At 46.7% G+C, this 26032-nt stretch overlaps 14 protein-coding genes across 14 annotated transcripts, besides 7 other annotated features; all 14 read right to left on the reverse strand.

Moving 5' to 3' along the window:
- Nucleotides 1-15406: part of a sequence feature (sequence corresponds to BAC RPCI93-4F7) that runs on past the window's edge.
- On the reverse strand, nucleotides 252-2645 carry Tb927.6.4100 (hypothetical protein, conserved; the record flags this gene model as incomplete). Its single annotated transcript, XM_840435.1, has 1 exon — nucleotides 252-2645. The coding sequence occupies one exon, from the start codon at nucleotides 2643-2645 to the stop codon at nucleotides 252-254; it is 2394 nt and encodes a 797-aa protein (XP_845528.1).
- Nucleotides 2439-2510: a sequence feature (T-rich).
- Nucleotides 2725-3279, reverse strand: Tb927.6.4110 (hypothetical protein; the record flags this gene model as incomplete). The annotated part of the gene is made up of 1 exon (XM_840436.1): nucleotides 2725-3279. One exon carries the CDS (start codon nucleotides 3277-3279, stop codon nucleotides 2725-2727), a length of 555 nt encoding a protein of 184 aa, XP_845529.1.
- Nucleotides 3371-3397: a microsatellite.
- Tb927.6.4120 (GTPase activating protein, putative) lies at nucleotides 3456-4871 on the reverse strand (the record flags this gene model as incomplete). Its single annotated transcript, XM_840437.1, has 1 exon — nucleotides 3456-4871. One exon carries the CDS (start codon nucleotides 4869-4871, stop codon nucleotides 3456-3458), a length of 1416 nt encoding a protein of 471 aa, XP_845530.1.
- Nucleotides 5430-5744, reverse strand: Tb927.6.4130 (hypothetical protein, conserved; the record flags this gene model as incomplete). The annotated part of the gene is made up of 1 exon (XM_840438.1): nucleotides 5430-5744. One exon carries the CDS (start codon nucleotides 5742-5744, stop codon nucleotides 5430-5432), a length of 315 nt encoding a protein of 104 aa, XP_845531.1.
- Nucleotides 7033-7114: a sequence feature (CT-rich).
- Nucleotides 7563-7588: a sequence feature (AT_rich).
- On the reverse strand, nucleotides 7784-8131 carry Tb927.6.4140 (hypothetical protein, conserved; the record flags this gene model as incomplete). Its single annotated transcript, XM_840439.1, has 1 exon — nucleotides 7784-8131. The coding sequence occupies one exon, from the start codon at nucleotides 8129-8131 to the stop codon at nucleotides 7784-7786; it is 348 nt and encodes a 115-aa protein (XP_845532.1).
- Nucleotides 8503-8569: a sequence feature (T-rich).
- Tb927.6.4150 (hypothetical protein, conserved) lies at nucleotides 9459-10262 on the reverse strand (the record flags this gene model as incomplete). The annotated part of the gene is made up of 1 exon (XM_840440.1): nucleotides 9459-10262. One exon carries the CDS (start codon nucleotides 10260-10262, stop codon nucleotides 9459-9461), a length of 804 nt encoding a protein of 267 aa, XP_845533.1.
- On the reverse strand, nucleotides 10371-11684 carry Tb927.6.4160 (hypothetical protein, conserved; the record flags this gene model as incomplete). The annotated part of the gene is made up of 1 exon (XM_840441.1): nucleotides 10371-11684. One exon carries the CDS (start codon nucleotides 11682-11684, stop codon nucleotides 10371-10373), a length of 1314 nt encoding a protein of 437 aa, XP_845534.1.
- Tb927.6.4170 (hypothetical protein, conserved) lies at nucleotides 12381-13574 on the reverse strand (the record flags this gene model as incomplete). The annotated part of the gene is made up of 1 exon (XM_840442.1): nucleotides 12381-13574. One exon carries the CDS (start codon nucleotides 13572-13574, stop codon nucleotides 12381-12383), a length of 1194 nt encoding a protein of 397 aa, XP_845535.1.
- Nucleotides 14494-14943, reverse strand: Tb927.6.4180 (hypothetical protein, conserved; the record flags this gene model as incomplete). The annotated part of the gene is made up of 1 exon (XM_840443.1): nucleotides 14494-14943. The coding sequence occupies one exon, from the start codon at nucleotides 14941-14943 to the stop codon at nucleotides 14494-14496; it is 450 nt and encodes a 149-aa protein (XP_845536.1).
- Nucleotides 15407-26032: part of a sequence feature (sequence corresponds to BAC RPCI93-26G9) that runs on past the window's edge.
- Nucleotides 15630-17285, reverse strand: Tb927.6.4190 (hypothetical protein, conserved; the record flags this gene model as incomplete). Its single annotated transcript, XM_840444.1, has 1 exon — nucleotides 15630-17285. The coding sequence occupies one exon, from the start codon at nucleotides 17283-17285 to the stop codon at nucleotides 15630-15632; it is 1656 nt and encodes a 551-aa protein (XP_845537.1).
- Tb927.6.4200 (hypothetical protein, conserved) lies at nucleotides 17622-18956 on the reverse strand (the record flags this gene model as incomplete). The annotated part of the gene is made up of 1 exon (XM_840445.1): nucleotides 17622-18956. One exon carries the CDS (start codon nucleotides 18954-18956, stop codon nucleotides 17622-17624), a length of 1335 nt encoding a protein of 444 aa, XP_845538.1.
- Tb927.6.4210 (aldehyde dehydrogenase, putative) lies at nucleotides 19559-21346 on the reverse strand (the record flags this gene model as incomplete). Its single annotated transcript, XM_840446.1, has 1 exon — nucleotides 19559-21346. The coding sequence occupies one exon, from the start codon at nucleotides 21344-21346 to the stop codon at nucleotides 19559-19561; it is 1788 nt and encodes a 595-aa protein (XP_845539.1).
- On the reverse strand, nucleotides 22805-23944 carry Tb927.6.4220 (mitogen-activated protein kinase 5, putative; the record flags this gene model as incomplete). Its single annotated transcript, XM_840447.1, has 1 exon — nucleotides 22805-23944. One exon carries the CDS (start codon nucleotides 23942-23944, stop codon nucleotides 22805-22807), a length of 1140 nt encoding a protein of 379 aa, XP_845540.1.
- Nucleotides 24455-25957, reverse strand: Tb927.6.4230 (hypothetical protein, conserved; the record flags this gene model as incomplete). Its single annotated transcript, XM_840448.1, has 1 exon — nucleotides 24455-25957. One exon carries the CDS (start codon nucleotides 25955-25957, stop codon nucleotides 24455-24457), a length of 1503 nt encoding a protein of 500 aa, XP_845541.1.

Genomic DNA, 26032 nt, shown 5'->3' on the forward strand with positions numbered 1-26032 from the left:
CGGAAATAGCACTTACGCGCAACCACGTGGTTAATAGACAGTGTTAAAGGCGGAACAAAAATTATTATCGGCCGTATACATCATTCCATGAACAGCTGTTAAAAGGAAACTAACACAACAAGAGCAAGTAATACCAACGTCACTCTCTTTTCTTCGCCCTAATCACTTACTTGCACTCACTCATCACCGCTTTTATTTCAAATGGGTTGGGTGGGCAAATTTGTTCCGCCGCACCATCAAAGTACCGACATTCAAGTGTGAGAAATGCGTTGCAACATGGCTCGCTGTCTAGAAAGATCCATCTGCAGTCGTGAAGTTGCGCTATTCAATTCCGATGGATCCACATGCGGTTCTATACGTTTTGCCGGGGGCTCACGGACCACCACCTCGGCGCTTTGCCTCGCCACTTCCTTCCGCAGACGCTCATTAGTCGCGCTAGACTCCATGGCGTACCGTTGAAGATCCTCAAATCGTCGCAGGAGTTCAACCTTTTCTTCTTCAAAAGATTTACGCTCTTGCCGAAGTGCCTCGCGCTCTGCAGCGATTTCGTCACACAACCGCTTTTGTTCGCGGCGCATTTCACCAATGGCAACACGATCCTCCTCCATCGCATCCACTTTTGCTGCGTATGCTTCCTCTTGAGCGCGTAAGGATTTGAGTAATTCCGCTTCATCATTGTTCCGCCGTTCTCGAAGCATTGCGGCTTCGGTCCGCTCACGAGAAATTGCCATTCGTTCTTCCTGTAACTCAGCCATGGCATGCAGTTTTTTTGCCATGAACTCCTCATACTGTTGTTCAAAGAGTTTTCGCTCCTGCGATACCTCGTGGAGCATTAACCTCCTGTCCTTCTCAAGCTGCTCTCGCAACGTTTCATAGTGTGCTTGAGACTCCTGGCAACGGCGGCGCTCCTCTGCAGCTTCTCTTGTGAAGTTGGACAACCCAATGTCAAACTTTGCATACAACGAGGCAATACGAGCCCGCTCCTTCTCCATTTCCCCTTTCGTATATTTGATCTCTTCAAGCACAGAGTCCACTAGTGCCTTCTGCTCATTAATGAGTCGTTCTTTTTGTCGGAGTACCTCAAGTCGCTCATCGGTGACAGCCTCATTCATCTGCGTTGCTTTCTCCATATCCTTGTGCAGCACTTCAACTATCTTTTGCAACTCGGCGGCGTTCTTTGTATGTGCTTCAAAAGATTCTACGTGCTGCATATGCAATCTATCACTGTGTGCTGACGATTCAGCATACCGCTTCTCCATCGCCGCAAGCTCCGTACGATGCATCTCTTCGGAGTGCGCACGAGCAAGCTCCAACTGACGCCGCGCTTCCTCCAACTGGTTTTCATATCTCCGTTTCATGTCGTCAAGTTGTGTTTGCAAAAACTTCTGATCCCGTTCGCGAATGCCTGCATCTTCGCGATCACGTCGCTGACTTTCCATGCGGGTTATCTCGTCGCGCAACTCCCTCTCGTTCTTGGCTCGCTCCTCACGATCCTCCAGATCACGTTTTCGACGAGCTTCACGCTCCTCATCATCCTTCGCGATCTTCGCATCAATTAACGTCCGAAATCGTTCCTCACGGTCCTCCATTGCAGCCCAAAAACGCTCCTCGCGTTCCTTTACTTCTTTCTGTAGCCATTCCCGTCGTTCCAATTCCTCACGACGGTCCCGCACCTCACGCTCCTTGCGATATCGCTCATCTTTTAAGAGCCGTTCCCTCTCTGCTGCAACAACAGACAAGTTGAGCTCGTGGAACACTTCACGAACATCCTGCGCGAGGCGTTGAAAAAGAGTTCGTGCTGCTTCCTCCTGCTCCAGCCGCCGAAGGTGTACTGCACGTTCCCTTTCACGCTGTCGGCGGCGCTGGCTCTCAATATTCGCGACTGGCTGCTCCTCTTGCGGCAGGCCCGTTTTCGCTTCCATCCCGGTTGCACCGGTAGGAAATCCAATTGCAGGTGCGCCCCCTACGGTGTTCCTCATAGCCCGCGCTTCTATCTCCATTTCTCTTTGTTTCTCTTCTTGCAACCGCTTGAACTCCTCCATTTGCGCCCGCAGTTCCTCCTGTTGCCGTTGCAGGGCCTTTTCCCTCCGCTCTTGCTCCTCTTGCATCTGCCGCATCTGTTGTTCGTATTGTTCCTTTGCAGCCTTAGCCGCCTCCTCCGAGAAGAGTTCCTTGCGTGCAGGTTGCCTTCCTGAGCTTGGTGGATCGCTTCCTCCACTACTGGATGCCGAAGGCGGCGCAACGGGTATTTCATCGTCAAAATCCTCTGAGTACTTATCAAATGAATCATCATCATACGTGTAGTCGTAATCATCGGAGGTTTTAGCTTTTCCTCCACTTTCGGTTCCACTAGCAGCGCTCACCGATGCGGTGCTGATTGTTTCCTTTGTGTCCTTCCCTCCCTTCTTATTTGTGCTTTTCTCCTCTTTGGATTTTGATTTCTTTTCCTTTTTATCTTTTTTCTTCTTTTTCTTCTTGCTCTTTTCCTTCTTTTTTTCCTCCTTCTTTTTGCTCTCCACTTCCTCTCCATCAAAGTCAGACTGGACGTAGGCATCCTCACCCTCATAGAACTCGTCTAACACGTCAAACGAAAACTGTTTGGTCGGTTGTCTCTGAAGACTCGGCGCCCCTTTTAGTGACGACATACTGTTGATAATAACAAAAGTGAAGATGTAAAATAAAAAAACCGTTCTGTATATTTTGTCCACACGGTTTTAGCGTACGTCACTGGCTAAGTCTATATTTATAATTTGTCTGTTTATGAGTAATTCTATGGGTCTCAGCGCCGTTCCGGCAACCGAAGTCCTCACGTCTTAGCGCCCGTTGTTTCCACGGTGAATAGAGGCCCTTTTCCCCTTTTGCGTGGACGGTATTTGCGGCCCCGGCTTGGCAGCAGACGCATACGACGACGAGATGATAAAAGAAAGAGTAAATAAAATACAAAAGACGAAGCAGTGAACCAAGGGAGAGGCGAAGGCGGTGACAAACGCGGCAAATGAAACTTACACATGGCCAAAAGAAGCGGCGATATTGGTAATCACAATACCACCCAAGTATACCGGGAGCGTATTCTGCTTTCCCTTTCCCACAGCGATCATCACAATTTCCCTTTTTATTGTGGGGTGCAAAACTCAACGGGAAACAAGAGATGTAAAAAGAAAATAAAACATCCCCTAAGGCGGGAACAGAGTTGGACACCATGCGCTCGCCCCCGCCCCACCAAGTAAAAGCCAATACAAACACATAAGCAAGCACACAAACATATGAATATATAAACATATAAATATGTACAAGCGAAATAAGAACAAGGGGAGGCAAGTTCACAAGAGTATCACAACCAAAAAGGTGCGTAGAACAGCACCAAACGCTCCAACAACAACAACAAAAGCAACAACAATATGTTAACCGGTTCAAGTCCCAACGAGAGCAACACCACCAAGGAGGGTCATTTAGCGCTACGATTTCCACATAGAAGAGACCCAACCTGTCAAATTTTCCTTCCAAGACGGGCCACCAGCACCGCTAAATTTGTAGCGTTCACGCAATTTGTTTGCATCCTCACGACTCCCCGACTTTAACCACGCGATTGGTTGAAATCCAAACCGCATCACCCAAGTCGATGCGATGTCTAGAAACTCGACGACGTCGCACGAGGGATATGATTGCAAGAATGGAAGAATAGTGCCTAAATGGTCCAACGCCAGTATATCATCCCGCTTATACACCAACATGGCAGCGGCAATGTAAATAACTACGCCACATATATCTTCCCCAAAAGAAAAAATAAAATCCCATATCCTAAACACATCGGGAACATTAAACTCCTGAGTGAACAGCAGGGTTAACCAACGAAATGCATAAAACTCGGAGCGTATTTCGTTGGTCTCCAGGTGATCCCAAAGTTCTGGGTCTACAAACTGGACGATGCGCTCAAAATTTCTAATGGTACTCATAACTCCCGTGTTCTTGTCAAAGTCAAGAGTACGACAGAAATCATCCCCTAGGTGTGAGAGCATTCTCTGGAAGAAAAAGAACACGTCCGCCTCCACAGTTTCGTCAACGGCAGAAGGTTCACCACACGTGAAGGCAAAGAGCAAGTGGCCCACGAGCTCATTCATGCCTTGTACGTAGCCAAACCCTTTATTAACCCCAGCGAAGGTGTGAAGGATGCGACGCAGACATTGCTGCATTGGGGAAAAGGTTGTGGGGATGCCCTCTATCACCGTGAAGTCACGCTCCAAATTGAAAAAATGCATAGTGGGCATTGTGCGCGGGATGTCAATATCAATTTCACGGTTACTATTCTCACAGATAACGACGTTATTATTTTCGTCTAGCGTGCATATAAGACGCACAAGCTCCTTATACTCACTCGCCTTCTTACTCTCAATCGCTTCCCACCCAGTTACATCATGTGGAAAAAGTCCAATCATCAACTTCCAGTAAGTTCGACGGATCCTGTCATGAACACCACGTCGGCACATGAGAGTGGCATTTGAAATGTCAACAACAGGACCTGCTACAACGGCAGCACATGCGGCTTCGGTTGATTCCACGGAGCGCAGCATCGATCTGTTTCCTTTCGCGTCACTCTCATCGTCACCGCTAACCAGAGACGGAGGCGGGAAGCCAGACATGTTCCCCTCCCTCCCCCCCTCCTCTTCTCTCCCTTCTTTTTTTTTCCCTTGCACGAAGTGCCGAAACCTCCTTTCCTCTGTTAAACAGGGAGGGAAAAGGACTTTTAAAAAGATACTAATACTGATATATACCCTTACTTGCGACAAGCCAGTGAAGAAAAAGACATCAAATACTTGCACATGGAATATTACATGCAGATATTTAAAAACACATGTTTGAATGGAGCAGCACATCACTGATGTAGAACTTCATATTCCACACAAAACGTTTTAGCCCACTTCACAAACTGTATCCTGAAACTGAAATATGTACAGCGAGGGGACGGACCGCATAAAACCCTTACTAATCATATGCATAACACTACTAGTAACTGCTAAAACAATGTTCATGGGAATAATACACACTGCTATGAAAACGTACCAGTTCCCTCGTGCCACTCCATCAACTTCATTGGAAGATGCCTCAATACAAATAAAACGAGAAACACTTTTCCCTCAATCTTCACACTCACCTACAAATAAACATAAGCACTCATTCCCATATCCCCGCCAAGTCCAATCCCTACTCTATCACTTATGCACGGGAATGCTATAACCCACGCACAGATGATAGCAATGAGGCACTGAGTTGCGAAACCGGACGAATGAGATTAGATGTCCGCCTCGACTAAACAAAGGGGAATTGAAAGGAAATAAGTTTCTACGCGTCTTTTGTGAGTGTATGTGCATGCGTGTGTGTTTACCGCACATGCAAGGCGATAAACGTTACGCGGAGACCTCAACGTTACACGTTTACGGCAATGGGTTCATCATGTCGAAAAGGGAAAGTAGAGCCCTTGTGGGAGTCAGTTGCGTGTCAATGATTGGATACACAAGTGCCATCCGCCCGTCTGGAAGCGCAACATACGCGCGACGCTCAATGCGGTCACATGTGTTTTCCTCCTCATCTGCAAGTGAACCACGATAGTACGATTGTTTGGCGAGAATAGCAGCAGCCGCTACGCCAAACATAAGCTTGGGAGTGTGATATGCCGTGCGGTGAAGTGTGCTCGCAAATGTCGCAGGCGTAAAGTACGACCAAAGGGGGCGCTTAACCACAGGTGGCATTTGTCCTCTTTATACGGATCGTAATGGTAACAAGTTATTTTTCCCTTTTTTTTCTTTTGATTCTTTCTTTTTTCCCCCTGATAACTTCCTTTTTGTTTTCTCCTTCTTCCGCTTCCCCGAACCATCAAACAATAAAACCGAAAGGAAAAACGGCGCATTTACGATTAAAACAAAAAGTGACGATTGGATGCAACAACTCCGACTACACACAAATACGCAACAAATGTGGGAAAAGCTTTTGCCGACATTGAGGTGCCAAATCCACGCCCACACAATAATACACACATGCAAGGAAGATTTAAAGGGAACTAAGAAATATTAGAAACTTTTTCTTGTCTTCCGCATACACGCACACGCATAGGGCAGAAACATATCACCAACAAAAGAAAAAAACTCATAGTAGGAAAAGTTATTTTCCCCCTACATTAGAAACAGAGCACTTTCCCTAACAATCCACCAATACAGATTTTGACAGGGCGTCAACAAGTTATGAGGCAACCACATAGTGCAAAAAAAAAAAAAGGCTCTCGATGCCTCAGTGTTAATGCGTAATGTGTGGAACTGCATCATAACCTCATGTCTGCGATCATATGAGTAGCATAAATATGAATATGAATATGTGCGGATGCGTGAGATTCCTCATAGTTTTGTACGCGACTTCGACACAGTCAACTGCAGCCGTCACAACAGTGCCAAAAAACATTGCCATACGGCCTACTGAATCTCGCTACGGTAATTGTGCAACGGACTTTAATGCACCAAAATTCTTACAAAAAAAAACGCAAACCGATATGCATAAACAAACACCTACACATCCGGCACGGGATAGAAATCTACTCAAAAACGAGCTCAACAAAATTCTCCACAATTTGGTGCTGCAGACATTTTTTAAAAAAATATGGGGGCCTTGGCGCCGGTCAGGACAGTTCGGGTGTGCACGAGCGCATGCCAGAGAATAAGCGTAAATGCAATATCTACTACCAAGTAAAGAAAAAGAAAGTGACTGTACGTTTGGTAACTTGATGAAAAGGAATTTAAAAAGGGGGGAGGGAATGAAGAAGACGAAGAAAGGGGAAAAAAAAAAGAAATGAGGAGGCAGCGGGTAAACCGCAAGTGGCAAAAGATGAAGGGACCATCAAACAAATAGTGAAGGAAAGCGAAGCATTGGCCCAAAGGCCAGCACGCCATCGCCACTGGGAACACATATTTAAGTCGAGTCAAGGTAAAGAAAACATAGCGGAGAGAAAAACCCCGTCTGCATGCGTTAGGGTTATGGACTTTACAATTGTCCTATTCTTTCTTACGCTTTTCCCTCTTTTCCTTTTTTGTTTCTCGTTTCTATTCTCTGTTTTTTTTTCTTTTTCTTTCTTATATATATGTAATTTTGTTTTCATTCCCGTCTATTCGAAATACATCTCCTCCTTCTCCTTTCAGCTTCCTCTTTTTTTCTTTTCCTTTCTTCCGTTCACTCACATACGACCCTTTCGAATATAAAACAAAAACTGGTGCCGAAAGTCCCAAAATGCTCATATACGCGGAGAAAGGGTGAAAAAATAATCATAACGAACATCAAAAATAAATATAAAGATGAAAGACCAGCGCAGGTATATCATACATAAACAACTCCGCAAGCGTTAGGAAAAAAGGGTGCTGATAAAAAGACGAAGCAATAATAATCAAAAAAAAAATGCTCCGCGTTAAGAAAACTCTTATCATCCTTCTTTTCTGTGCTGGCGCCTTCTTTTTTTTTTTTGCGTGTGTGTGCCAATGACTTTTTCTCTCCCGCATTGGGTACGCGCAGTCACACCAGCACAGACGTATATAAAATATATTATTTTTTTTTTCTTTAACTTTATACATTTATCAAAACAAACAAACAAAGAAACGTACCTTCATTTCGCTCTCCCTCCTTTTCCCCTTCCCCTTTTTTTCAAATTCTTTATATATATATTAATTTTCCTTTCATAATTCTTTCTCATTTATTTTTAATTCAGATTCCTTTTTTTTTTTTTGAGCTTACGGCCCAAATACACTGGCCACTAAGAGCGAGTGAAATAAAACTTAATGCAGCATTTACCTTCATTAGTATCCTGAGAAGAACTGCTGGTGCGTAAAACCCAACCTTCCGCGTCAAGGCACTCAATGATGACGAGAGACACGGCGGCGCGGTGCAGTTCGTCACAAAAGTGTTGACTTAATTCCATCTTCCATGATTCGGGGTTTTTGCTGTGCACAAAATAAGAAGGTTCACGAGAACGGCTGAGTGCAGTGGAAAGCACGGTGGGAATACGTTCCTCCATGTGCTTAATCGTATCCTCCCGCAGCGGTGAACCAACAATGCTGAAAGCTGGAGGGCTGAAAGTTGCAGTGACAACGAGGTTTGGCATTTTTTTTTCTTTTTTCTTTCCTCCTTGTTTTATTGTCCTTAACAAAAGAAAAAACAAAGATTTACTTTGTAGGTGTGCTTGGTTCTTAGTCACCTGTCAGTGTAGACGTAACCGGCACTCACCCTCTGTTACCTTCTAGTTTGTGAAAAAAAAAATGATAATAATAACGCTTATTAAAGGTTTAAGCGTACACCGAATCTTGGGTTGCTTTGCCTTCTTGCTTTAATTCTCAACGACGTTACTTCTAAGGAGAGGTTACAAAAACAAGAATTGGATGAAAGACAAAAAAAATGGAATTGTGAAGTTTACATGAATACGTGCTTCATAAGGGGAAATTTTCATTTTAGACGTTTATTTACGTTTTGCATTCATTCTCTTTTTTTTTTCTTCTTCCTTTTTTGTCGTTTTCTTTCTTTTTGTCAACATCTCCTTCCTTTTGACCTCCGCACAGCAACAACATCAACAACATAAACGAACAGACGGTAATTGGTGATCCCTAAATATTGCAAACACTTCCTTCACTTGTGAAAGGAGCGGGAATGGGACGAGCGGCGGAGACGAACGAAACACGAAACTGTACGCCGCACTGCATCTCAGTTCAGTGATACAACAATAGTGGAGCGATCTCCCTTTTGGTTTTTTTTTCACAATGGCAACATGTCCATATGGAACAGGTCGAAAACAGTTAAATTTATTTTATTAACTGACATTCGGCATGTCTACTTTATGTGGTGCACTCCAAAAAAAGACCTCTTTGAGGAAAGTTCAACAACAAACTTATCATATGGCCCCCATATTAACCTCCTCTTCCCTCAGAAACGAACACCAAAAACATATTGCAAATGACGGTAACATAACCAAACGCAGAAACAAAAGGAAATAAATTATGGGAAATAATAGTAGGCAAGAACAGCCGTATGAGAAAGAGGAAGCAAGCAGAGCCAAAAGCGAATAATTCATGGGCCTCACACACACATACAGGTACCAATATAGTTTACTTTCCTGTTTGTTTGGTGGTTACTTCTGGTTTGAAGAGTTAAAATACTCGCAGCCACAGGTAAAAGAGTGAAGATGGTCACTCAACCAACGTAAATGCTTGCAGCGTGTCGCACTACCGGAATGAAAGCGGGAACACATAAATAAAGAAGTACATGAGGCGATAAGACCTCACAGATCAGTGAGCGATCGAGACGTACACCACACAACGTAAAAAGACAAAAACAAGTAAATAATATATATAGTAGCTAATATTTGTATGTCACGCCACAATCAACGGTGTGTTGATTCAACTATTTGCATCTAAAGAAAGGGAGGAGGGGAAGAAACGCTACAGGACAAAGAATCCCCCAATTACTCCCGTGAGAAAGGCACAACGACGCATAACAGAACCTAATAAAGCGACCACTGCATTGCAGATGAAACCATCGGTTCCATCAGATGTCCAGAGACCAATAACATCATCAAACAAACTCCTCCACTCCACGGTTGCGTAACCCAATATGGATAGCAACTGCGTCATTGCCAACCCACTAAGCGTAAAGCGACATACCGCTCCTAGTCGGTGCCGCATGATACTGGCCGCAACACCGCCTGCTAATGTGCATAATAAAATGGGTTTCACACGATCATAACCCCCCTCGGGGCGATCGGGTTGTGAGGGTCGAACCCCCTCACCGTCGAATACTACAAGTTCACTAGACATACGCGGAGGGACATCTTCACACAAGTCGGCCTTATCATTTCCCTGCAGTGTCTCCGCCAAAGGCTCCTCATCATCAGTTTCGGACCCTTCAGATGACACTGACGGAGACCATGCTATTGCGCCATTCTCAGCTGATGAGCCAACCAAACTTGAAATGAACTGCCGCTTGATGTGACTCAAGGTTCCTGCTCCATTAAGTTCCAGCGACGGCTCCCGAGAGTTCTCCTGAGATGGCTGCAAAGGCTCATCTCCTCCAAGGCGAGACATGGCTGCGGCTATGCTATCTTTTCTATGGTCGCTTTTACGCAAAGCATGACGGGGAAACCAGCGCTTTAAAGAGTAAGGTACCAAACATACAAACAGAGTGTGAAAGGAGTACCTTGAAGAAAGAAACCCATCCGCAATGAGAAGAGCGCTACGACACAGCATCCCCCGTACAGGAACACACGACTATAACACACCTATCATGCTTCGCAAACTGCCCAAACCGCAAAATGATAATCAACTTTATTAAAAAAAAAAAGAAACTGGGCCCAACTACTTCAAAAGGCAGTGCGACGAGGGACGAACCTCACCCGAGGATAATTCCCTAACAAACAACACAAACTCGCACAGGTTTAAGTCATAACAAACACCGTGGGCAACACAACCATCCTCAATTGGCTGCCCAACTTTCACCCCAAAGAGACCTTCATTCAACCATGATGACACATCGAAGCGTCCGTCAACTGTTGGGTTTAGGTAGCGGGATGCGTCCTCAGCATCAAGAAGCGAGGAACTCGTCGTAGGTCCGTTGTATTCCAACTTCACCTCACCCACGGGAATGGCTGGGCAACCACTAAAGACTGGTGCTAAACAGGCAGCGGGGGCACCCAACGGATTCCAAAACGGCACAGGGCACCCCAATGATTCCTCCGGTGCCACGCCCACAACCACCGCGGTGCCGTAGCGGCACAACATTTTGGTTCCGTGCTTGACATGGGGTCCAAAAAGCGTGCATGCCTCCTGTGATATGTCAAAGTAACGTTTCGAAGCGTGACTATTACCGCAGTGGTACGGAAATGAGAGCTCTAATCCCCCCTCGTTAATACGGCTCCCCGTCGCCAAAAGCAACTCTGAACCACGAAGCGATGCAGCTCGGCGGCGCACCAACGAAAGTAACTTATCGAGAATGGAAGCCCCGCCACCCTCAGTTTCGAGCGCCTCCATCACACAAAGCAGAGACAGTTGCACACATTCGCTGAGCTGCATGTCGTCTGCATTGTTAACGGTGGCGCTGCCCCAGTCATCACGAGAATTATCAATAAGGAAAAAAGACTTGTGACGATGCAACTCTTCGGTAGAAACGGGGAACGCACCGGGAAGACCCGGCACGTGCGCGAGTATCATATTGTCGCCGTGTTCCTGACAAGACCCGATAAAAGACATTGGTACCTCAAAGGCATCGCATACTCGATACCGGCAGCGAAGAGCTGCGACCTCGCCATGTGATGTGGTGCATTTTTGCGCATTACTACCCACGGAGCCGAACAATATCTGCTGTGCCTTTCCAACTGCTCTTGTCTGTACTTCTGTAAAATGTGATACCTTTCCCAATGCCCGAAGAAGGGGAAACACAGTACTCATCTCCCGATACAAGAGAGTAGAAAGGTGAAAAAGGGATATCGACACTGACAAAGGAGAGAATGACACTGCAACATTGCTGCAACACAAAACGAAAAATAAAACTAAAAACAACAGCCGTTCCGCTCTTTGATTCCACCGCACCACCAAACTCGGGGTTTTTGAGTACCTCTTAACAACCCATGACTTCTTCGCTTCTTTTTCCTTGCTTCTTCCTTTTTTTTCCATTCACTGGCATCCCCTCTCACCGTCGTTCGTTTTCGCACACTTTACGCATGCAACGACAGTGCGCGTATACAAAACTCGAAGCACGTCATAAGCATTCATAGACGTAAGCGTGAGTTTGTGGCTACACATAACCCTCAGGATTTAGAAGAAAAAAATCAGAAATTGTTAAAAACTGGCTCAGCAAAACAAATATGCACAGTTGGATCACATTAATCACCATGTAAATGCAAGGAAAGAGAAGCAGGAGTGAAGCGAAAGAAATTATGACAATAACAACAATAAAGAGAGAGAGAGAGAGATCTGCATTGTACCAGGAGTGGTGAGAAACGCTACCGCCGAGTAAACTGAAAGGGGGAGACAAGAGAGAAGAAAAAAAGAATTCCCGCAAAGCTACCGCCAGTACTTCTCCCTCCCCCACCCCCCGAATCGAAACCAGACGAAGTCAAAAGGCGAAATCGGAGTAATGCGACGAGAGCATAAAAATATATACACTTCCTTAATTTCGTATTTTAATGTGCAGGAAGTAGAAAGGACGGAATCCTGCAGAATCATACCCGTACCGCCCCATTAGCTGCTTGTGTGTATTTTGCACGCAACGGATAACCTCCCAATGGGGTTAAGGTGAAATGCAAGAGAAAACAATAATAATAATATAGTATTCCATCGACATGTACTTCTCTCGATCACCCAGATTGATCACGGCTCTCCTTCAGCATCATTTTCCCATGGCAAAGCGGCCTCAAAGACGGCGTCATCAGAGTTTTGCCTCTGAGCCAACACATGTGCATCACACGGAGCTAAATCTCCATCCACTGTTGCCCTCCTCACTATTTCAGAGGAATCACCTTTTGGTAACAACGTATACGATTCGATGACTGTCCCAAGTTCCTTATTCATATTTACTAACCGGGCAAAGAGAGATCCCTTCTCACAACACAACTCACTATTCAGTAGCTTCTCAGGTTGGGCCATTGCCACTCCAATAAGTCGGCTCAGTTTGGTTTTGTGGTACTTGCAGCTCTCTAGTACCGAATCCCCCAAATCCGTCACCTCCCCCTTTTGTACGAGACTGATAAGAAGATGAAGGTTTGCGGATGCCAAGTCCACCTCAGCCAGCGCCGCCGAGCATCGCTCCTTCACCCATGCCGCTAACTCGTACCGCTCGGTCAGTTCATGTCGTAATTTCTGCCAGTTCATATCGTCGTTTTTGGAAACAGTGTCTGTATTATCCGCATCTACGTCACCTGCAACATTTGGTTTCGTGGCCACAGCCTCCATGACGTCAAGAAGCTGGAGCGCACTACAGCACATTTGATAAAGTTGAAATCGCCACGAGATGTTTACCCAATACTGCTCATCAGAGATGTAACGAGGGACCAGAGACGAGCGGAACTCGTGTACAACTTTAGACGACAGCACCCATCGTACCAATTCTTGAGATGGCCAACAGAAACCGGCTTGCGGAGGAATGGGAAGGTCCTTCACTGAATTGACTCCCAGTAACGCACACAACCTTTCGGTAACTGCTTCATTCTCAAGAATGGCACTGGGAGAGATGAGGCAGGAGCTAACACATTGCAGCGAAAACATCGTCAGACGGCTCCACTCTTCTGCCGCTTCTTCCCAATCAGTTGGAGGATTTGCGACAAGTTCTTTTGGGATGACTGACTTCACCGAGTCTCCCTCGCTTGTTGCAGTTTTCGCTTCATTTTTCTCGTTGGAAACTACGGAATCCGGAAGTGCAAACAACCCTGACAATCTTTCACATTTCTCCTCAATGTCAATGCACTGTGCTTTCTTTACAAACTCGAGTCCGTCATATGTAAGTTTCTTGGCCTGGTCTGTGGTGCTTTGTAAAAATGATGTGAACGATGCGAACGTCTGATGCATCACGACTTGTAGCAACAGCAAAAAAACTATTCTTCGCTCTTTGAACACAAAACAACGTGCGCACAGAGTAATCATATACACATATGCATACATTGCATATGTGCACATGTGCGCGCATAAGCATTTTAAAAAAATCAAGAAGACAAGGAAAAGGGAATAACGAAGAGAGAAATATCACGAAGAGGTAAAATCAGAAAGAAAAAATATATATCCAACAACCTGAGCAGTTGCCACCATCATTGACTCGCTACAACTAGAAACAACAAGTATTCCTCAAGGTGTCGGCGCACACGCACCAGAAGGGTTTGGATCGCAAGGAAACATGGCCAAAAAGAAGAAAAAAAGAAAGAGCACGAAAATATGGCAGCATCCGCCCTGACGGGGATTATCCGCGTTCTTGAATAATACCTAATTACATATGTTCAACCGAATTGCGCTCACTATGGAGTTGCTTACACTTCCCATTGATTACCGGGTTGAGCCACCTTCAAACTCCTCCCCTCTCACCATCACTCCGCAAGGTGAACATAAAATAAAACAGTTTCACGGAGTCCCAACAATAACACGTCGCATATTTTTTTTTTAAAAGGGCAAAAAAGGGAAGGAACGTGGGTGTTACAAACTACGGGACAAATCCTCAAACGCAACTTTTGAACCTGGACAACAAGAAATCCATAGGAGGAGCACGGGTACAAGACAATCACACACTCCTCACACAACACAGAGGAGAAAAAAGCTGCACAAGGAATAGAACCCAAACGCTGAAGTGTTACACAAGCCGTGCACCCCAGAAGGAAAAAGTTAGTAAACCTGAAACAGTAACATCAATGGCTCTAAAACGCACTCCCAAGAAGATCTTGGGAGCACGAAGAGAAATTTTTTAAAAAGAAAATAAGAAAGAGGTGTTCTCTATAGTCTTTTAGGCCAAGTACCGAGCACCAAAGTAGAAACCTGTCACGAACCCCCCGATGTCACCGACTCCCTGCCCGACGTAGAGGATAAAACGCTGCATGAGGGCTTTAAGGTCCAATTGGTTCAATTTGTTGTCACCGTTCTGATCCAAAACTTTTCCAGCATCGATCTCCACCTTCTTCCAGTTTATTTGAATATAACCAAAGAAGTTAAGAAACTGTAGCACAATGAAAGCGAGGCCGGTACCATATAACGCATCGGAGGTGAGACGTCTAGACGTGACGCCCACGGCAGCGCCCAAAATACTGCTCACACCAATCTCTTGTGTAACCTTCGGCCAGAAGGAAAGCATTCGGGAGACAAATGCCTCTCGGTTGTCATCATTTTTGGTAGAGCTGCTTTCTCCCTGATTTTTCTTCCCAGCAGAAGTTTTCGTATTGACACGCGGCGCACTCATTGTTAGTACCTCCCTTCTTCTTTTTTGATGCTTTGTTCTTTTTTTTTCTTTGTCCTTCACTACTGTTCTCTCACCGCAAGTGCTGGGCTCTATAAACGAAGAGTAAATAGCGGCAACAGCAACGATGATAAAGAATAATGAATATGTGAACCAACTGGAAACTCTTTCGTATTATATGAGAGACGACTTTTTAAAAAAAGATATGGACACTGAAACGGAAGAAAAAAACAACATGTGAGACAAAGGTGTAAGAGGCTACTGTGACGAACAGGACTACATCACGTAGCAAAAAAAAAAGGAAGCAGGCATAGTGATCCGCGTTCCACCGTTTGTAGTGTGGTGCGTGACTAAGAACCTGAACATTGGCTCCTCCCACCACTGCAGGAAAGTAAGTAATTCAACTCCAGCCCAACCTGGCCAATTAACCAAACAAGTAAGCATAACGCGCACACGCACCGTGAGGGGGGAAATAATAATATTATCATCGTTAGACAAATAGGCAAAGGGAAAGGCCGAACTGCCGCATCCAGCGATAGTAATGGCTTTCCAAACCGCAACAGCGGCATGACAAATTCAAAACACATACAAACGGTAACTGTTAACGCGAACAAAGACAAATATTATGGTAGACAACGGTAAGTAAGCTTCGGTAAGCAGGTGGAAAAAATACTGAACGGCGGCAGCCGTTATGACAAGTGGGGCTGAAGATGCCTGAGTGTGATGGCTCTTGCCACTGCGCTAACATTTTGAATGGAACTACGCACGATCAGCTGATCTTGAGCTGTACGGTTGGCCCTTGGAATGCGGTGCAGTTGATATAAAGAGAGTTGCCAATTCCCCGACAACGCCGCCGCCCACAACCCCAAACGATGGGTGTGGTTGTCCTTTGGGGCGCCACGGGGCTCCATTTGTTCCAACAAACACATACTTTCCAACCAGCGCCCCGAACCTACACAAGCCTTCAAAACCAAACGGTGTGCTAATGGTGGTAAAATAAGTCTCGGCTCCTCCTCGCGGGCTTTAAAGAAAACAAACAAGGCCTCTTCCCAGCGCTGGGCCGAGACGCAGGCCTGCAGAGTTGCACACACTAAAAGGGGATGGGGCATAGATGTCGAGTCGTTAAGGTACTCCCCCAGAACTCGAATGGAACATTGCCAAGCCGCGCCATCGGCGCACGCAGACAATAATGCGAGACGTGTACGGGATGGCATGCCTTCATGTTTCTCCAAGAGGACGCCACCAATATTTACTGCTGCCTCCCACTGCCCAGACTGTTGGCACATCTCCAACAACTCCCCCATTCCTGTTGTCATGGAGGACTCGCCAGCCTTCTTCATCCAGGACAGCGCGACGAGTGCCTTCTCCCACTGCTTCACTGCGTGAAATGAGCGAATAAGTGTCTGATAGGAATCGCCTTCAATACTGCTTAAAAAGCCTTCTCTGACGGCAGTGTCATATACCTTGATTGCTGTAAGCCACACATTTGCCTCTTCGCACTGTCCTAACAAAAGGCTCACTATGGACTTATCTGGCTTCACGCCAGAGCCAATTGCAAGGTGAAGAATAGAGAGGGACGACCGCCAACTCGGCGACACTGTGATTATGTCCCTAAAGAAATTTTCATCTGAAGGGCAGAAGTCTGCGGCCTCTCGCGTCTTCTCGATAGCCCCTAACATGTAGAAAGCTGTCTGCCATTGTTTCAACCTCACCGTGCGATATACGAGGTCGCCTACAAATCTAGGGTCAACCAAAGAACCCTGCGCAATACCATCAAAAAACATCCTTACAGCCTTCCTCCAGCACCCGCTAGCAGCAAGGTACGGAATCAAAACTCCCAAGGAGTACCGCTCACCCATACCACAGTGTCGCTCCATCGCCTCCGCCACATCGAGTGCCGAGGTCCAACTTCCATGGCGCTCAGCCAACACACGAGTTGCGTGCGGAACGTCAAGCGCCCAACCCCGTGTCTCGCAGAACCGAAGCACCGCAGCGCAATTGTTCGGTTGAAGGAGTGAAGACAAGAACGATGGTGATGGTAAATTTGGTAGTAGCCGTGCAAAGTCAAGTGCGCTACACCAATCACCAAGCCGTTGAGAGACGTGGCATAGCACCGCAACGGACGGAGAACGCACGTGCGATCTGTCAGCTGCGAGACTCGCCTTGCCTAATGCTACGACATCGCTAAGAAGAGCTGATCGCCCTACGCTGAACCCAGTCGGTTGTGCATCCTCCACTGTCTCACTGAAGATGCGACGAAGTATGCGACAACAGGCATTAATATTCCCCCCAGTAACCTCTGACTCAAGCAATTTCGCAAGCGCCCCCTTTGCCATATACTTCATGAGCAAAAGGCGGGTAACCGCACGTGAGCATGCGGTGATGGATGAGAAAGGAAAAGGGCGGGTAAAAAGGAACAGCTGAACAGTAATAATAAACCTCGAGATGTGCAGAAGGGGGCGAGCGGGAGTGATATGGGAATTCCTCTTCTCGCTTAGCAATTATTAGTCAGGAGAAGCTCTGGCCCCTTAGCTACCACGTGGCGAGCAGCTAAAATGCAAAATGTTCCTAACCCTGCAGAGAGCGTAATGGTAGCGGAAAAAATCACGCGGAAGAACGACCTTGCAAACAACCCCCAAGACACTATACGTAGCCGACTACATGGACACGCGTTCCTATTGTCATGCTGCAACCGTTTCTCTCACGGTATCCTCCCCTTCTCCATCTTGTAAAGGTGCATCCACCTGCAGATCTTCAGCTTTTAGTTGCGGCACAACCTGTTTAAAGTTGTCATCCACACGCTTCAGAACGCTGTCTATGTTCGTTTCGTACATATCACCCACCTCATCCACGAACCGGCGTACCTTAAGGAGCAATGAATCCTGAAGAAGGTTCTCCTCTTCTGAAAGACCAAGATGCATCCAGAAGGCATCCGTTAGGACGCCCGCTGCTAAATCCTCCGCAGCCCGGGATCCCATTAGGGGAAACAGGCGCATCAGGGGAACTGCCGCATCAGTCCGCCAAAGCTGTCGTGCAGTTTCCGGTGATGTATATACGTACTGCGCTCGGAACTTGATAGCCGGAAACTGAATTTGCTGATCACAAACGGCGACGGCAACCTCCTGCGGCATCGTGGTTGTTGTGAATGAGGCATCCAATCCACTGTGGCGGGCCCAGTATGTTGAGACACCGCTAAGAAAGGAGGGTGTTGTTGCAAACCGACGATACACGTGTCCCCAAAGGGCTCGCTTAAAGTAATTCTCCACCTTAACGTTATTGATACGTTCACCGTAGAAGCGAAAATACGCTGTCACATCGAAAGGTCGTAACTTCTCAACGCAACCGACTCTGGTGTAGTCCGGGGGTATCATGCGGTTTAAAAGCTTTACATCCTTTTTATCCAGGGCAGCCCTTGCGTCTGAGCCCAGAAGCAGTTGGGTGAAGTGTCCCAGTTTGGACTCGATAACTTCACGGGGAAGGTACGCCCGGGCCTTCATCTCGGCGTCCTCGACAGCACCAGCATCTTCTTCCACTAACCTCATCATGCAAGCATAGTCGTACACCTCAAGTCGGGCGACAGGATCGAGCTCACGCCGACCAGGAACGGATGCCGCTCTCTTCGCTGCACCCAGTTGCCTAATTTCAAGTTGGAGGCGGTCGGCAATGGTCGTATTGCAGCCGGCGAGGCACTGCAGGAGCGACGGTTCTGCCATCCTGGGGGCCTTCCCCGAGTCCAACAGCGTCATCTGCCTCTCAATTAGTTCATCAAACAGCTGCCGCCTTACGTAATATATATGTGAGTACCGGAGCAATAGCTCCGCATCACATGAAGCCAAGTCAATTTCGATAAATTCATTTGCCTGTTCCTTCACGCGTTTCCGGCTGCTGTACCACGCAAACACGGGCTGCAATTGTCGAAGGCAACGCTCTTCGACAGCGAGTGTTGGAAGAGTTCCTAGAAACACACGGAACGGTACCGCTGCCAGCTCCCCACAAAGTCCAGGGCATATCGGCATTTCCCCCTCCTTTAGTGGGCCTCTCTGTGTTTGGGCACAGTGGTAAAGGAGGAAAAGTACTAACTGTGCATTTAAAGTAAGTTCAGTTACCCACAATAACGAATAGCGAAGACAAACACAAAAACAAAACAGGGAGAAAGTAAAAAGGTAGTAATTGGCAATTTGAATGAAAGGAAAATGGAGATCTGAATTGTTGGAAAAGAAAGTAGTGGGGGCATGATCGCATAGGAACGAAAACAAAAGCACCGGAAGCTGAGGAAAATGGACCAGAGACAAAAACAAAAAAAGATGGGGGGCCTTTCTCTTCAGGCACATCACATTCTCTCATGTCATCCAATAATCTTGTGAACATAAAGCCGAATCAAAAAGGGGGTAGATGAATGACAAAAAAAAAACGTTAACAACATGGCGGAGACAAGGTTCATACCTAATTCCTTCCCCGTTATACCAACAACATCATTAAAATATTCACCAACTTGCACTTTTCCCATTAAACAAAAGAAAATGGTTCCTTTTCATTTCACTGTTACTGCAGGCACAAAGAAAAAAAAGAAAAGGGCTAAGATTGGAGCCATAAACAAACGTACACACATACAACCTCTTCAAGAATCCTTCTTGCGTGGAGCGGATTTCATCCGCATCATTTCGATAACGCTACTGACAGCAGCAAACCACCCCCCATAGATGACGTTCGTTAGGCGTTCCACAAATGTAAAGGAAGCTTCACTAATGGGATATTGCAAAACGGGAGGAATAACAGTCTTCACTCCTGGTATCCGGTCTGTGGTGGAAGCCCGAACAACACAGTTCCCACGCAGTCCCTCCACTCCCGCAAATCGATCAAACCCACTTATCTTTACTCCACCAAAAGGAAGGGACTGACAAAGATAATTTATGCCAAAATCGTTCACGTTCGTCATGCCAGTTACAAGCTGATCCGCGATATGTTTTGCTCGTTCAATGTCACTTGAAAAAACGCTAGACCCCAACCCATACTCACACGCGTTCACTAACTCTACGGCTTCGGCATCAGTCTTGAATTTCATCATCACAAGAACTGGACCAAAAACTTCTTCGCGGGCAATTGGCACAGAAGGAGTCACGTTCGTAAGAATTGTTGGAGGGAAGAAGCTAGTGCCACCTTTTCCACCACACACGAGAGTGGCCCCCGCATCAACGGAATCGTCAACAAGTTTCTGTATCTTCCGAACGGCATCCTCCCCCATAGTCATCGCTCCCAAGTCATAGAGGCCAACTGATGCCGGTCCTTGCGTAAGTGCCCGTACCCGCTTCTCCAGTATTGTCAGCAGCCGGTCATGGATAGACTCTTGCACGATAACGCGCTCCAAACCCACGCAGTTCTGCCCACAATTTTGAAAAGTTCCACGCATAATAATTGGCACTACATGTTCAAGGTCTGCATCGTCACAAACGATGGCGGGATCTTTCCCCCCCAGTTCCAGTACGACAGGTGTAAGTGTCTGAGCCGCGCTCCGCATCACAATTTTCCCCACAGCTGGGGAACCAATAAAAGTTAATTTGTCCACTGAATTTACTAGAGCCTCACCTGTTTCGGCAAAGCCAACCACAAATGACACAAGGTGAGGAGAGTAACCGAGTTCCTTTATCCCCTCCTGTACGATAGACAGATAATACGACGCGTAGTAAGAAGAGTATTCAGATATTTTGCCTACAAACGCATTACCCGCGAAGAGCGCAGATATCATCGGACCATATATGTTGTGAAACGGATAGTTCCACGAAACGATTGCACCCATAACCCCAAACGGAACGTAATTCACCGCTGCCCGCTTGTGGAAAGTAATGAGGCCCACGTCCCGAACTTCCTCAGCCAGTGCCTCTTCACCGTGCGCGGCCGTCCAACGCAGCTTCTCAAGTGTTGTGAGTATCTCGCCAAGTGAACCGTCCATCATTGTTTTTCCGCATTCTACACTGGTAGTTTCGCAGATGAGAGCTTGATTTTCCAAAATGTACTCCATCAAACTATACAATAACTGCCGCCGTGTTGAAAAGGAAGTTTTCGCCCACTCGCGCTGAGCCACACGAGCGCGGGCAACGGCCTCCTGCACTTCCGCCGGTGAGTTGACAGTCACCAAACCAATCTGTGTGTTGGTTCCCTTATCGTAACAACATATGGTACCTGGGGGGCCGGCACGAGGTGTGAGGGGTTGAGTAGACGGTTGATTATCAAACTTAACCTGTGGTGGGGGCACACTGATGTGCGGAGCATAATACCGGTCCTTGGCATGAAGTAGTGATGTGTACAGAGCATGGAGTAGACCGAATTTGCTCTCAAGAAACAAAAAGAAGAAAAGGCAACAGAGACCGCCGCCGGAAAAAGGATCCAGTAAGGCAGATACACCTTCCATTGCTCTCCCCGCTTGTACTGTGTCACCGGCACCACGATGAAGTCTTTATTTTTTTTCTTTGTGTCCCCAACTAACACGTTTGTTTTTGTACGTGCAACGGGAACTAATTTGTCCCAATCGGTGACTCCTCCCGTTAATATATGCCGAACAAAGACGTATTGGCTATTTTCCAAATAAACTTGCGAAGGGGGCAAGAAGAAAAAAAACACAAGAGAAAAAGTGCAAACAAGTTTTGAAAAGAGCCAGAATTCCACACAGTCGGTGAAAGTCAAGCAATTAGGAAGCAGGAAACCCCGATAATTGCAAAAAATTACTGGGAGAACGTTACCACAACACTCAAAATGACCAAAGCAACCAGCCCGAAACACACCAATAGAAAACGACAATTTTCTGAGAAACAAGTTGCGACCTCAAATGCTAAGGCAGTTCACCTGCACAGCGTCATAACAGCCCCCACAACCGCCCCAAAACGCAAGCAAGTGCGTCGCGTACCTCACGAAACAAAAAAAAACACAACCAAACAGTCCTGATGCCGCCCGATAGACAAAGCGGGAAGCTACACGAGTTTTGGGGTCCTCCAAAGCGCCTAACCACTGTATAACAAGGCATTCGGAACAAAGCGGGAGATGTTCCGTGTTTTTTCCTCGCGATTTTTTCCCAAACGCAAACACATATAGGCTAGAGTGGTTTCCTTTTAATCGCGCCTTCCTCTATCTTCGCCACAGACATCAGTTTCCCAAACACACACACACAAACCAAAATGTCAACACACGCCCAATCTGCAGGTAACATCACCGGTATCACACACACTTTAACACGCGCAAACGCGAAACACAGACCATAGAGAATAAATAAACAAATAGAGGCCAGCGTCAGATTTGCGAACCCAACAGTAGGGGGCCAAGAGCCATAGAAACAGCAGGTCACACCGCACCTCTTTCGCAGAGCCATCGTAAGCGATGGAGAGAAATAATCAACAAAAGATGAAAAAAAAAAAGAAGACAATGAAAACCAGGACTCGTTGCACTCCGGAAAGAATAAGTGGTTTAAAAACAAGAAGAATGTGAAGAAGAAGAAGAACGGTCGTTTCTACCGTTCCTGCACTTGCCTTCCACGTGCTTATACATTTACTCGCTGCAACTACAATTAGCAAAACAAAAAGGGAGGCACCCGCTATTTGTGCAGTGACTTCGGCGCCTTACCACACGTAGAATCACATACCTTTCGTTGCTGTGGCAACCACCTCCTTTCGCTTATGGATGTTACACGTGCTTTTATGACTTCTCCTAACACTTTTTTCTCTTTAAATCGACCCCTTACGTGTCCGTGAATGCACTCACTACGCATTGTTATGAGCATACGGGTCTTTTACCTTAGTTTCATTGCCTTACATTTCTTCCTCCCATCTCCCTCTGGGATGTCACTGTAGTATATAGAGTCTTAATCAACTAGTCGGAGTTACTGATAGTGCTGAATCTCTTTCCATATATTCCTCCGCAGTTGTGCCTCGGATATCTCCGCATGCAAGTCAAACGAGAAATCAACCTTCTCAGGAATTGTGCATTTGGACTCGCCTTCGGCGCCAACATCAGAGAAAAAAGGATGACGCAACGCCTCTGCCGCTGTGATGCGAGTGTTTGGATCAAATGCAAGGAGCTTTGTGACTAAATCAATCCCCTCCCGTGGCATGGTGGACATCACGCTTGATATCGGCCGGCGACCTTGGTATTTTCTCACAATCTCATTCATGAAGGTCGTAGTTCCCGGACACGACCCACGTGCAAAGTCCCAATTCGTCACAGCAACACTAGAAACTACCAACTGCATTTGATGGATGTAATCGCGACCCCCAAATAGGGGACGTTTCAGCACAAACTCACAAATGATGCAGCCTATCGCCCATAAGTCAATAGGAAGGCTATACCGACACATAAGCAATAGCTCGGGAGGACGATACCAACGCGTGACTACGTAATCCGTGAGATCAACTGGTTCCTGTAAGTCCAGCACCCCAGCACGCGCGAGACCGAAGTCACAAACTACGGCATTTTCATTCTCCGCATCATCATTTAATAAAATGTTACTTGGTTTAAGGTCACGGTGTATAATCCCCATGAAGTGCATATCGGCGATACACCGGAGGACACGGACCATGATCCTCTGTAGCGCCTTTATGTCCACTGTTTTTGTCGCATGAATGGCTGAGTGAAGATCCGTATCATATAAGTCTGTGACAATGTATAAATCCCGGAAACTGCTGATCCTTTGCCGTGGAGGCAAAATCCGTGTTAGATTCAGGATGTTGCGGCAGCGGTGTTCCCTCAGCAGACGGTGAATAACGATTTCGCGCCAAATGCGGCGGCCGTCAATCAAGTCCTCAAAAACATGACCCACACGCTTAATCGCCACATCACGGAAATTGGTATTATCGAACGCTGAGCAAACAACGCCATAAGCTCCATAACCCACGACCGACGTTAAAGTGTATCGGTTCTCAACCTCAAACGTCTGTTCGCGAACGCGGTACGTTCTCCACCCCCTCTCTGTGGTAAGCAGATGTACATTGTTGTTGTTTGAGGAGCCATTTGCTGTTACCATTACACGCGCTAACACAGGAGTAAACAAACAGAAAAAATCAAACACGCAGCAAACCTGTACCTCACCCAAATATGTATTAGTCGACGCCCTACCACACCTCGCCTCACTCTAACTGCGCAATATTGATTCACCTTCAGACGGGGCAGTCCTTTCGTTAAAAAAAATTAATATATGCTTGTCTGTAAATATATATGAAAAGGATAAACCCCTACAAAATAATAAAACAGTGTAAAAGAGGGATGAAAGATACAGGTTAGCAGTTTATTACATATATTCGCATATACACATAAACATGTATCACCTTGTCCAGAGGAAAGGAGAAACTGTTTCAACTTGTGAGCATTCCCCTTCCCTTCATGAAGTTTACAACACATATTAGGTCCACACGCAGCCCAGAAAGAGTGGCACCTTTGGGGTCATGCAAGAACCATTTACAGTATATTAGTATAAGAATAACGACGTTATAAAGATGCTCGTCAAGGCGTAGTGGAAAAAAAAAGCGACATAAAGTCACGACCGGTACCTTTCTAAGGAGGCAAATCGCCGGTAGTCTCCCCTCGGAGACAGAGGCTGCCCAGCACCTCCTGCGCTCCTCTGCGACGAGAAGAGCATTGGAAACTCAGAATGGGCAGCATTTCCATGAGCAGCCGTAATAGACCTAATCCTTGACAGAAGATTGTCGAGCTCTTGCTCCTGATGTGCATGGGGAGTTTCAACAGCTCTGCTGAAAACTTTTTCCTGAGATCCGTGACATGGTGTGGCACCCCTAAGTCTTTCGCATTCCTGCAGTGCGACGTCTCGTTCTTCAGTCCTTCTTCTAAGCTCTCTCTGCCATTCTAGTTCTCGACACTGGAACTCTCTTACCCTCCCTAGGTTCCCCTCGCTGGTTTCAACCAAGCACCTTTGTAGCTCACTTAATTTGGCCTGCATAGCTGATAACTCACGTTGAGTTGCCACCACCGTCCGTTCCCCCACCCAGTTTTCATTCCCCTTGGAGTTCTGCGAGTCAAGCCCGCCAGTACCTTCGCAAAAGAGCGACTCAGCGCGCTCACTTGTTGCCACGGGAGTAGTTGCCGCTAGACTCTCCGCCAGAGACAAGTTTTTCTTCTCTTCCTCTGCACGCCGTTCCGCCGCTCTAAATCTATGGATTGTGTCTTCCGCTTCTTCCAGTTTCTTTCTGAGTTGATTCACTTCACACTGCGATTCCTCTAATCTGCGGGCAACACTTTGTGTATCGCTAACTGTCTCCGCTTCAGCAGAGCTAACAACCACAGCAGTATCATTATCTTCCACACCTTTCAACGAAGGAGCTGAGGGATGCACCACCTCCACTGCTACGGGCGGTGTCGCATGTGCCGATGACTCCTCCTCAACGTGTAACTCGGTTGAAACAGCACCGACAGCGGAAGAAAATTCCCTCACAGCGTCGCGTATAGCCATCGCCTCGTTCAGCAACGACATCTCCCGCTCGGTTGTGTGAAGTCCACTTAAAAGCACCCATATGTTTGAACACACAGAACCCAGCATGGAGGCAACCAGTGAGGTAGACAGTTGCTCAACCGCAACGATTGTCACCATTCGTCGCTCATGCCTCAGCGAAACTAAAAAAATTTGTTCCATGTCATTTGCAGTGGAGAGCAGAGAAGGCATCGACTCACTATCAAAAAGTTTGCACACCACGGATCCCTCCTCGGAGGCAAACATCATACACTGCAGTGGCACATCTATGGAGAACAGTGGCTGAGGGATCATATCGATGAGGCAAGCGATCATAATCTCCTTGAAGCGCCCCACACCTGCGATTACGTGCAGGTGATGGGGGAAGTTCGGTCCTTCTCGAATACAGCGGGCAATGGCAGCAGCTACGCAATGGGGCGTGCAGTGGTTCATGACAGAGTCAACACGATTCGCGTTGTCTCCCAACACCGCTCTCAGCAAACTTTCTGACCCGCACTCTGTTTCGCATCCGTACTGCTGCGGAAAGAAGCAGGCAGCAACGTTACAGCGGCTCATCCTACTGAGTAAAGAACCCTACGTAGCCTAAAAACAGCAGGTACAGTGGAAAGTGTATGTTTCTGTTCATAGTTG

The sequence above is a fragment of the Trypanosoma brucei genome, chromosome 6 (genome assembly GCF_000002445.2).
Source record: "Trypanosoma brucei brucei TREU927 chromosome 6, complete sequence".
Lineage (NCBI taxonomy): Eukaryota > Euglenozoa > Kinetoplastea > Trypanosomatida > Trypanosomatidae > Trypanosoma > Trypanosoma brucei.